The 12,408-nt window shown below is 43.0% G+C and overlaps 1 protein-coding gene across 2 annotated transcripts in view; it reads left to right on the top strand.

Moving 5' to 3' along the window:
- TMEM132A (transmembrane protein 132A) overlaps positions 1-12,408 on the top strand; it is a 244,442-nt gene that overhangs the window by 173,426 nt on the left and 58,608 nt on the right. For both annotated transcript variants that reach the window (XM_069980764.1, XM_069980763.1), the window contains exon 3: positions 5,871-6,077. In XM_069980764.1, the coding sequence (XP_069836865.1) occupies positions 5,871-6,077 (207 nt within the window). The remainder of the gene's footprint in view (positions 1-5,870; positions 6,078-12,408) is intronic.

The following is a 12,408-nucleotide window of genomic DNA, read 5'->3' as shown; positions in this document are numbered from 1 at the left end:
GCGCTACCAGTACGTTGGTGCCCCATTGATTCCAGAACCGGACCCTCTGCTGCCTCCGATGATGGTGTGGAGACCACAGGCTGCTCTGGCCGGGCATCATCTTCCATCAATGCTTGGATCAGCTGGTCTTTACTGCGATTCCCTCCTTCCAGACCTCTTTGCTCACAAAGGCTGCGTAGCCCATCTCTCGTGTAATTTCGATATGCCTCCGCCATTTTAGCAGGGATTTGCCAAATAAAAGATAGGATAGAAGAACAGAGAACAGGGGAGGGGAAAAACTGTTTCACATATATATATGTCTGTTATAACCAAGTGTATGCACTGAGAGCCTTCCTGTAGACTGAGAAAGTCTGCTACAGATAACTCAGCCCTTAAGTGTACAGAGCAATTTATTACTCCACAGACTTAATGTTCTAAGATATCCCACCGCTGCCACCAATTTGTCACGATCCCCGTGACTTAGGTTCTGGCTAGTAGGCAACCGGGCTCACCTCGGACCGTCTTGGATCAGCTACCAACCAGAACCTAACACCCAGTTACACGTTTTCTGCTGCCACCACACGTCACAATAAGGCTGACGTGACACCTTACCCTTATGCACACCTAAGGCAACTACAAATTACATCTATCACAATCTTATGGTAATCACTTACCCCTGGTAACGTTTTACTTCAGAGACATAGGGCCTTTTTAGAACACAGGAAAGCTCTTATTAAAGTGAAATTTAATATCAAATAAAAAAGGACAGTGCATACAGTACAGGTCACAATAAAAAAGAGATGGTACAAAATATACAGACACATACATACACAGTAAAAACAGTTCTTAAAATAAAAAGGAGAAAACCAGAACCTACTTTGCTATCGGGCTGTTTGGAACTGGAACGCTATGGGGATTAGCAGGAACGGCGGGCCAACACACTCATAACAAGTTCCCCAAGTGTTGAACACTCTCCCATCATACTCCCTGCCTTATCAAGCATGGTGAGAGCAGTTGTCTCCCTCCCTCCTCTGACCTCACAGGGGGGGGTGACAGGGACTATGCTAATGAGCTAATGGTCCATCTTTTATGACCGGAGACGCTTGCCTGAAGATTTTCAAATCCTCATAACTTGGCAGGCGCGTTTCCGATCAGCATTCCAGGGGCATCAAACTACGGGGCATCACCTGCCGGTCACGGGCATACCAACCATGGGTCTGGTGTGCACCTGATTAGAGGAGTTACAGGTTTCCCTGGGTTCCCCTAGAGCCACTTTCTTGCTTTTACAATGGTGGGTCCCTCTCCCTACCCTGCTGACCTGTAGCGAATCTCACCTCTGGAATATGACAGCTTATCATCTTTCTGAAGAGGTCAAATTTCTCCATAGACGTCTACAGTGACCTCTGATTGTCTCCTGCGTGAACTCTGGATGCATATTGCAGCCAGACCCCTTGTCATAAAGCCATTACACCATGAGGACGTTTTATTGCCCCCCCAGTCTGGTAAGAGATAAGCGAACCTGTTAATATCCAGGACTCTCACTATATGGCCCCAATCCATCTAGCCATGACATCTAGTGCCCAAAGGAAAACAGGACACCAGCTTCAAAAAGAAACAAAAAAAGTGTGTGTGTGTGGGGGGGGGGGGGGGTGAGGAGCTTTGCCAAATATGAGTGATCAGGGATATTTTATTCAAGATCGTGAATATATATTGATCATCCTCACAGAGGGGTATAGAGCTGCCAGAATAATAGGAAACCCCCAAAAATGACCACATTTTAGAAAATAGACCCCATAGGGAATATATTTTGGTCAAAATCAATGCACAGCAGGTAAATTAACAAACAAATTTTAAAAATAAACAGGTGTAAAAATTGTGAAATCCCTATTGGCAACAAAAAGTAGAGAATTAAGGCTGAGTACCCTTAAGGGGGCATGTTTCTAAAACAGCAACTACCTGTAAATATGACTGTCTTGCCACAGAAGCAGAAATCTCGCATTTGTGTCACTTTGATGACATCAAGAACAACATTCTTGTCGGACATGTAGCAGGAAAAAAAAAGTTCTGTAGTGAAGGGCAATATATAAAAAAAAAGAGGAAGATCCAACTGTATGGAAAATTTGGACTTTTTTTTTCAAAATATGAAAGAACACTTGTAGGGCTATGAAGACAAGTTTATTATTTTATAGCAACTGGTCATACAACACCTCTGTAGCCACATCAATCCCTATATGAGGAACGAATGTGGTAAGCGATGAGGTACACCACAACAGGTCCCTGCCCGGGAAAGTAGGAACCGTTAGGCGCACAAAACAACCAATCACTTTCAAAATATATAGAGACCGTGTCCATTACCATTCGTGTGAACAGTAAAGTATCACTAGTCCCCATAGTGAAGAATTTGTATTTAATCGTGTATTGATATTGAACAGCTTTATTATTAAGTAGCCTTCAAAAAAATAGAAAAAAAAATAATGCCCATTTGGGAATGCAGTATTAGGAATGGAAATAACAGAGTTCTGTGGGTGAACATAGTCATAAGAACAGTTGAAAGATAATCAAATGATCACAAATGCCACTTTTCAAAAGTAATGTTGCCTTAAATTTAAAAAAAAAATATGCACAATTGGCTGTGCCATCAAAAAGGTGCACTGACATTAGGGGTTTAAGAATTAAGGAATTTAGGAGCATGATCAATAGTTTCATTTATTTAGGCAAACATAGCCAGGGTCACTTTTTGGGGGTCCCTATGAGCTATTACAAAAGTACATGAAACAGAGAGTGGGATCAGATTACTGATGACAGTACAAGAATTGTGTGGACAGCACTTAAAATTATTAATTGCCATTTTAACAAAAAATATAATACCTCTCCTAAAAGAATACACCACAAAATAAAAGAAAAATGATATAGAAATTGATCCCTGAAAGGAACCCTCCCTCCGAACCTTATGGGGTTTTTATTTCCCAGTGAAGAAAATTGTAAAATGAATACCTCTCCATAAATAATAAACCACAAAATAAAAGAGAAATTATAAAGAAATTGTTATGGAGAGGTATTCATTTTACCCTTTCAGGGAACAATTTCTTTATAATTTCTCTTTTATTTTGTGGTTTATTATTTATGGAGAGGTATTCATTTTACAATTTTCTTCACTGGGAAATAAAAACCCCATAAGGTTCGGAGGGAGGGTTCCTTTCAGGGATCAATTTCTATATCATTTTTCTTTTATTTTGTGGTGTATTCTTTTAGGAGAGGTATTATATTTTTTGTTAAAATGGCATTTAATAATTTTAAGTGCTGTCCACACAATTCTTGTACTGTCATCAGTAATCTGATCCCACTCTCTGTTTCATGTACTTTTGTAATAGCTCATAGGGACCCCCAAAAAGTGACCCTGGCTATGTTTGCCTAAATAAATGAAACCATTGATCATGCTCCTAAATTCCTTAATTCTTAAACCCCTAATGTCAGTGCACCTTTTTGATGGCACAGCCAATTTGTAGAAAGAACGGAAGGAGGAGTGATTCCCGTTTTTATTGCCCCACATGTCCATCCCAACCAGGCCTCTGTATTCACCCCTGCCAGCTGCTTGTCAGGGGTGTATACAGTGAGGAAGGTTTGTTGGAGGAGGGATAATAGGGGTCTTAATTTGAAGAGACGGTCAAAATTTGGGTCATTTCTTGGGAGGCACTGTGCGTTGTCATTAAAGTGCATGAAACGCATCAGGGTCTCATAGCGGGTGCGGGACATGATTGCTGCAAATACAGGGGTGCTATGGGTAGCCCGGCCAGAAGTGTCAAGCCCAAAAACTTTTTTATTTCAGCGACACTTGTGGGCCTCCAGGATGTTGCATAGGTGCAGGTGGGCTTCTGGGTGATGTATTGCCGAGCGTATAAATTTGTCTGCTCAACAATAAGCCCTAGGACCTCATCACCCACAAATAAATAAAAAAAAAATCAACAGGGTTGAAATTGCTGACATCCCTGTTGATCCCAGGCGTGGCAGTGAATGGGGGGATTTGGGGAGAGAAGGAAGTGGCAGGATCCCAAAAGCTCACAGGGACACCACTTGCTCTAGGTACACCCATTTCCCAAGGGACACGACTGGGGCCAGGCTGTGACACCTCCACTGCAGCTGCGGCCGCCATACGGGGTCTAGCAGGGACAGACTCCTCTGAACTGCTGCCACTGGCGTCAGAATCCGGAAAAAATTCTCGATCTGACGCAGTGTCAGTCTCACTCCCACTCCCAGAGCATAGCATGGCGTACGCCTGCTCAGCACTGTATGATCTGCTGGACATTTTACTTTTACTAGCAACAGAAAAAAAAAAAACTATAAAATAAAATATATATGTGAAGTGGGGGTTCTTCACACACAGGGAGGGATCTGACAGTGACGGTGGACAGGAGTGACTGACAGGGGCTATCAGACACTAACAACGGACGGCGACGGACAGGAGTGACTGACAGGGGCGATCAGACACTGACAACGGACAGGAGTGACTGACAGGAGATATCAGACACTAACAACGGATGGTGATGGACAGGAGTGACTGACAGGGGCTATCAGACACCGACAACGGACGCCGGCGGACAGGAGTGACTGACAGGGGTGATCAGACACTGACAACGGACAAAAGTGACTGACCGGGGCGATCAGACACTATAAACGGACGGGGGTGACTAACACGGGCGATCAGACAGGAACAACGGACAGGGGTCACGGACACTGGCATCTGACAGGGGGCGGCGGACAGGGGCGACGCAGAATGTGTTCTGTGCTTGTGTGAGACTTTTACACAGCACAGGTCTTGTGGTATCTCTCTCTTCTCTCCCAAATCAACTACAGGGAGAGAAGGGAGAGACACAGCACAAGACCTGTGCTGTGTTTACTAACACAGGGCAAATTATGACTGTGATAGGTATATCACAGTCAACATTTGCTGAGGGACCAATCAGATTGGTCCCTCCCCTGTTGCTATGAGACAGGAGCTGACAGGCAGCTCTGTCTCATAGATTACAGCGCATGCGTGCGCCATTTTGTTTTCTTTGGCGCCCAGAGGGGAGGGGGGCCTCCCCCCAGAAGATCGCCGGCGGCCATGACACCAGGACAGGTGAGGGGACCTTTCCCACAGCATTTTTATCGCCACTGACCGAAAATAGCCGGTCAGTGGCAATAAAAATGCTGTATGACACAGCCGCCATTCATTCTAATGCGATCGCCGTTATTCCGTGAATAACGGCGATCGCATTGCCAGGGACCGCTCACCGCGGCCCCCTGTGTCTTCTCCCAGCTCTCAGCTACCTCCGGCAGCTGAGAGCAGGGAGATTTTAACCCCCGCGGCGCTGCAGATCTATTCCGATGCGCCGCCGTTAAAAGGCGTACGCATCGGAATAGAGCCCATTAGTGACCGCCGTGAAAAGGCAGCATGGCGGTCACTAAGGTGTTAAACTACGCGATCACAGGGTTGAAGGGGCTATTGGCAGGCTGCAGCGCGATCACTGAGGCCCATCATTACTAGTGAGGGCCCAGCTAATGATAGCAGCCAAATCTCTCCTGCTATGGATCGAGCTCAGGAGCTGACTAATGGTGTACAGGTATGGCATGGGTTGTCTGGTGCCCGTGCTGTACCCTTACGGCAAGGGTCATCTAGGGGTTAATATTTGAAAAGATCTGGGGGCCCTGGGTGGATACCCAGGGAATAGCTCTTTGGTATCTCAGTAGAAAAATTTTTGTGGGTCTGTTGGTAAGGCTGGGCTGTCAATCCCTTTATGTATTATGTTTTTTATGTATTCTATTATAGTTTTCTTCTGTGCAACTGCCTATTCTACTTTTTCTCCTTTTTGGTTGCCTTTTGTATAACATGTAGATTTTTCTCTTAATTGCAGAATATTCCATGGGAAATGCTGGGAGCTCGAGTTAAAGGAATTCATGGTGAGGTGGTTGGCAGGGAGGTATCTCCCTCTGATCCTGTGGCACGTGTACTATTTCATCGTTCAGTGACTGATGGTCACTCAAGAGTTTCTCAGGACCAATGTGTTACAGTGAAGGCAACACATGAAGCATTGAGTGTTGAAGGATCCTGCAGAATACAAGTGAGTCATTTTCTATCCCTAGCAGTTTGTTTATTACTTAGGGTACAAACCCACTTGACGTATTTGCTGCTTGAATTAGTCTTAAAAATAAGCAGGCAAAACGCAGGTTGGCTTTATACAATTGTTCTGCGTTAAAATACGCAATTGCGTATTTTTGAAGCGTGAAGCTACATGCGTTTTTCGCACAGGTTGTTAACAACTGATGCTTTGCTAACAACAAGCTTCACGCTTCAAAAATACGCAATTGCATATTTTAACGCAGAACAATCGTGTAAAGCCAACCTGCGTTTTGCCTGCTTATTTTTAAGACTGATTCACGCAGCAAATACGTCAAGTGGGTTTGTACCCTTAGGCTGGGTTCACACTATGTATATTTGAGGCTGTATTTGGTCCTCATGGCAGGTCCTCATAGCAACCAAAACCAGGAGTGGATTGAAAACACAGAAAGGATCTGTCCACATAATGTTGTAATTGAGTGGATGGCCGCCATATAACGGTAAATAACTTCCATTATTTCAATGCAATGGCTGTTGTTTTAAAATAACAGCACATATTTGCCATTAAATAGCGGCCATCCACTCAATTACAACATTATGTGGACAGAGCCTTTCTGTGTTTTCAATCCACTCCTTGTTTTGGTGGCTATACAGCCTCAAATATACAGCCTCAAATATACGTAGTGTGAACATAGCCTTAAGGCGTATTTCTTAACATGGGCAAATCAAAGCCGATTCTATGCTTTCTGCTGCCTGGGGTGAAACCTGAAATGGCACCCTCCCCATGGGGCCCATACTGCCCCATCAGGCGGAGTTAATGCGTTATAACTACTCCTGGTGTTCTTATTCATGGTCATACTACCATTACACCTTGTGCTCCATTGATAGGGGTAGTGAAGACTTTAGTGTAGATGTCTGAAGGATATTTTGATACCTGTAGAGTGTTTGCAGTCCTGACTTCCTTGTGTCCAGCTATCATTTGTAGGTCATGGGATCAGTGAAGTCAGTCTTGTGTAGCAGACAGTATAATTTATGACAACCCAATAAAATCTGCCACCCCTACAAATCTGTTGTCTGAGCAATAAACTCTTTTCCGCCTCATGGCAGAACGGCCCTGGGGCCAGTGAAGACCAATAACAAACCCTGACCCTGTACATCTCTCTGCTTACACCTCTGTCCATGTCATGAACTGTCCAGAGCAGCAGCAAATAGAAAAACTCTCCTGCTCCCCAGACTGGAAAGAAAACCTGTCTGATAAGCACTGGAAGTCAATTATAGATCTCTGGCACCAGTTGATTTGAAATAAATTTTCCCTTTAATTGTAATTAAAACAAAGTCGGCAATGGATTTGAGAAAAGTAGAAATTTCACTTTTTCACTTTTATGATATATCCCTTGCTTTTGGCTTTAAAGGGAAACTATCAGCAGGTTACAAGAATCTTAATGCACACCGGGTGCCAAGGAGGCTGACCCTGCTTATAGCCCTATTTCACTGAACCATTATCGTTCATAGACTCCAACGACCGCTCGTTAACAAGCACTTAACAATTTTTTTTTAAGCGAACGATAACACATAATATGTGTAGGAACGTGAACGATATCTGTAGTGTAACGATTTTTTTACGGTCGATACATCGTTACATGGTCGTTTAAAACGTGGGGAAATGTAGGTAGACATTTCAAGAACGACTGAAAGATTTTTTTATTCAACGAAAAGATTAGCGAATTATTGTTGAAAGACCAACGATTTTTTTTCGACATGTTGAAAAAAAATAGTGAACGACTCAACAACGATTTCGCTGTTGTCGTTCGCTCGTTTGCAGCTATTCCACAGAACGAATATCGTTAACGAGCGGTCGTTTGAACGATTTTATGAACGATAATTGTTCAAAAAAGTTCCGTGAAATAGGGCCTTTAGTATAGCACCAAAACAGAGCAAGGAATCTGGAACTGTGGAGCTTAGATAGCCCTGCATTTGCCGACACAAACATAGGTGGCAGAAGTGAACATAAATGCAAATATTAAAAACACATTTTTTTAAATAGTTTTATTACAAAGTAATATAACTTTACTAAACCAATGTATTAAAAACGTATTTTTGTCTCCATAGAACCCTTTTAATTCTGTTCTAATTCTAAAATCATCACTTAAAATGTATCACTTTAGATTGAGCATTCAGATGGAAACCAAACAAAAAACCACTAGATAGATTGTAATGAAAATAATAATAATAATAATAATAATAATAATAATAATAATAATAATAATAGTGATGACATAATATGTAAAATAGGGCAAAGAAAAGGGCCACTGGTTTATTGTAAAAAAAAATTACACGACACCAAAAATCTCCATCTCCACTTTCAGACCCTGTGGTTTGAAAATCAAAATCATGCTTGATATTTAGAAGTAAACTACAAATCAATATAACTTTCTGACAACGGGTGATTTGAAAGAAATAGATTTTCACTGTACAACCCCTTTCATCTGTCCTGAAATTATGTCCTGGTTCCTTTAGATGTGGACTATGCAGCAATCACGAGACCACACTTTTCCAAAGACTGAGAAATAACCTCTCCCTGGTTTTGAACAGAAAATTTAAGGGATCTTGTCTTGTAACTCTGAAAATAATTTTTACATAATCCAATGTCCATGCAATAAACAATATATAGCCAATCACCTTCCTCAGGGAGTGTGTCCTGACCCCAGTACCTTACCTGAACACGCCATGCAATAGTAAGTGCAGAGAAAATATACTATAGGTGCGTTTCCCATAATAAGTGTCTATTAGTAATTTTCATAACTTTTGTGGGGCAATAACCTATCTTAAAATGATTTTGCCCAGACTTGCCCCAGACTTCCTAACGCTCAGGCTGCCAATCAAGCATAATTGGCTGGGAAGAGAGCGGAGGCATCGTGTCTACATGCTGCTATGGCTCCGCCCCCATGCCTAGTTAGTGGGAACAGGGACAGAGCATTAAACATTTTTTCTTAATTGTCACTCATAAATTTTTCTAGATTCTGCTTTTTAAATGGTTTTAATATAATTACTATCCCCTCCATCTTGGTTTGACACTCACCAGTGGAGCGGTCTCTGTCAAGACATTGAGTAAATGGTCTGACAATGGATCGACAAACGATTGTAAACAAGCGCTTTTAAGAACAACCTGAAATCATTTACAATTAATATATGGAACCTCTGTTTTTTGTTACGACCGTCATTCTTATATGTATAATTACGAAAGAAGTGTACATGCACCGCAAGATTTGCGAATGATTTGCAAACAATTTGCGAAAGATTAACAATTATTTGATAAGGTCCAAAGGTCACAGAGAATGCTCAGTGATGTTTTACATTGTCGTCTATGCCGACCTGTCAGATCAGCACTTGCTTGCTTCTCATTCCCCGCTCACTCCCAGCACTCGTGTGTGTGTGTGTGTGTGGTGGTAGTGGTGGTGAGGGGATATGGGGTGGTAGCTGCAGTAGTATTTTTGGTCACTTTTTTTTTCGAATTTTCCATTTTTTCTGTCTATATTAAAAAATAATCCTGAAATCTTGCAGCTTCCATTCTCACCACTGGGGATAAAAATAAGCTGTTCGGTCTGTGGTGATAAGAGTAGGCTGCTCTAAAGTGATCTGTACAGCATTGCAATGACATGTGACACCAGTGGATAGAGGAGACAATAGCAGCTCCCTTTGAAATTATGTCTTCAAAGGTCAAAGAGAATGCTTAATTATCTTTTACATTTTTGTGTTCTTGAGTTTTGCTGTAAAGCATATCACTAAAAATAGGCCAGGCAAGATGGCAGCCCTGATAACTAACTATGTAAAAAAAAAATGAAACAAAAAAAATTACAGATAGAAAATAGAAACTAACTTTTGGTAACACATATCCTTTAAATGACAAATGCAGTCCTGCTATTTCTAGGTGTGATTACGAGAATGAAGTAGCATGCAGAATAAATATATAGGGGGTATTTATCAAGCATTTAGGCACCTTTTTTGGAGTGAAAAAGTCGCAAATGTTTGCGACTTTTTCCCGACATACACTGATCATGCCTATTTCAGCTTATTTTGAAAGTAGGCATGATTTATCATGTGTGACTATCTAAAATAGTCTCACATGGGTCTCACCTAATAGTCCCACCATGTGGAGCTGAATTACTCAGTGGATCAGACGCAGTGCGCCCGGTCAACAGAGTGTAAAAGGTTAAGTAGTGATGCAATAGCATCACTACTTACCCTCTGGGGCTATACAGTAAGGAGGGGTGCATAGCGCCATCTCAGAAGGGAGGAGGGAGAGACCGAGAGAAAAGCTCACACACAAGTTTTTTTGTGTTCTCAGCAGAAAGCAGCAACTCAGAACTGTGAAAAGGAAACTGAATAGGTAATAACAAGTATGGAAAGAATTGTTAGTCTCACTATGGGCAGCAACATATGGAAAGTTACATTTGAGCGGAATACCGCTTTAACACCTAGACGACCCTGGGCGTACAGGTACGTCCTGGGCCACCTAGGGAAGTTCACAGCAGGGCCGCGGCCCCGCTCTGAACCGTTGCGATCCCGGGTGCAGCTTGTAGCCCGGGACCGCGGCTATTAGCTAATTAAGTATTCAGATGCAGCTGTCAAAGTTGACAGCTGCACGTGAATACTTCTTGCAGCCTGTTCCTTGGTGTCTAGTGGGGGGGATCGCCACCCCCCACTAGACAACAGGAAAATTATCTTTTTTATTATTGTTAAAAAAACCCCCTCCTTTTCTCATGTTATAAGTAAACAAACATGTTTGGTATCGCCAAAATATTAATTTATCACATTCCTGATCTCGCACAGTAAACGGCGTAAGCGCAAAAAAGTGCAAAATGGCGCATTTTTGGTCGCATCAAATCCAGAAAAATTGTAATAAAAAGATCAAAAAGACGCATATGCGCAATCAAGGTACCGATAGAAAGTACAGAACATGGCACAAAAAATGACACCTCACACAGCCGCATAGACCAAGGGATAAAAGCACTATAAGCATGCTAATAGAGCGATTTTAAAGCAACACTGTACTCACAATCTGCCCCCCCAAACCACTTGTACCTTCAGATAGCTGCTTTTAATCCAAGATCTGTCCTGGGGTCCGCTCGGCAGGTGATGCAGTTATTGTCCTAAAAACAGCTTTTAAACTTGCAGCCCGTGCCAAACAGGAGTATCTGTGCCCTAACTTTGCACCACCCCCTCCGTCCCTCCTCCCCACCCTCTTCATCATTGTGAATGCCACTGGAACATTTTCTCCATGCTAAACATTGCACAGGTGCTTAATGATCCAGCCCATGTGCCGGGCTGACACAGGTGGAGAATAGGAGGCAATCTGCCTGGAGCATTCCTAATGATGAGGAGGGTGGGGAGGAGGGACGGAGGGGTGGTGCAAAGTTAGGGCACAGATACTCCTGTTTGGCACGGGCTGCAAGTTTGAAAGTTGTTTTTAGGAGGACAGATTGGGGGTTTGGGGGGGACAGATTGTGGGTACAGAGTCGCTTTAAGGAACATTTATTTGTTTACAATGGTTTGAATTTTTTAAAAGCCATCATATAAAATAAAAGTTATACATGTTACATATTGTAATCGTAACGACTTGAGGAACATATATAACAATTCAGTTTTACCCCAGGGCAAACGGCTTAAAAACAAAAACCCTCCAAAAAAAAGTTTGTGTTTTTTTTCCAATTTCATCACACATTTAATTTTCTGCTTTTGCAGTGTACTTTATGAAAAAATTCAGCCTGTCATTGCAAAGTACAATTAGTGGCGCAAAAAAATAAGGGCTCATGTGGGTTTCTAGGTGAAAAAATGCAAGTGCTATGGCCTTTTAACCTCTTAAGGACATATGACGTACCGGTACGTCATATGTCCGCACTTGCACTTCAAAGCGGGGCCGCGCGGCGGCCCCGCTTTGAAGTGCCGCGATCCCGGGTGCCGCGAGTAGCCCGGGACCGCTGCTATTAGCGGGCACGGTCGGATCGCCGTGCCCGCTAATTAGCTAATCGGAGGCAGCTGTCAAAGTTGACAGCTGCCTCCAATTACCGGAGGCAACGTTTCCCTGGTGTCTAGTGGGGGAGATCGCTCCTCCGGGACCTTGTCCCGGAGGAGCGATCTCCGTTACTGATGCCGGCCGGGGACGCGTCCAAGATGGCGCCGTCCTCGGCTCGGCACTCGTTTGTATTCGGCTGCAGCAGCCGAAAGCAAACGAGTGCCGATCTCATGGATCTCTGCAGCATATCTATGCTGCAGAGATCTCAATGAGAGATCACAGTGTATATACTAGAAGTCCCCCAGGGGGGCTTCTAGTATAT

The sequence above is a fragment of the Dendropsophus ebraccatus genome, chromosome 8, assembly GCF_027789765.1.
Source record: "Dendropsophus ebraccatus isolate aDenEbr1 chromosome 8, aDenEbr1.pat, whole genome shotgun sequence".
Taxonomy (NCBI): Eukaryota; Metazoa; Chordata; class Amphibia; order Anura; family Hylidae; genus Dendropsophus; species Dendropsophus ebraccatus.
The sequence above is the reverse complement of the archived record's forward strand: the minus strand, read 5'-3'. Positions and strand labels throughout refer to the sequence as shown.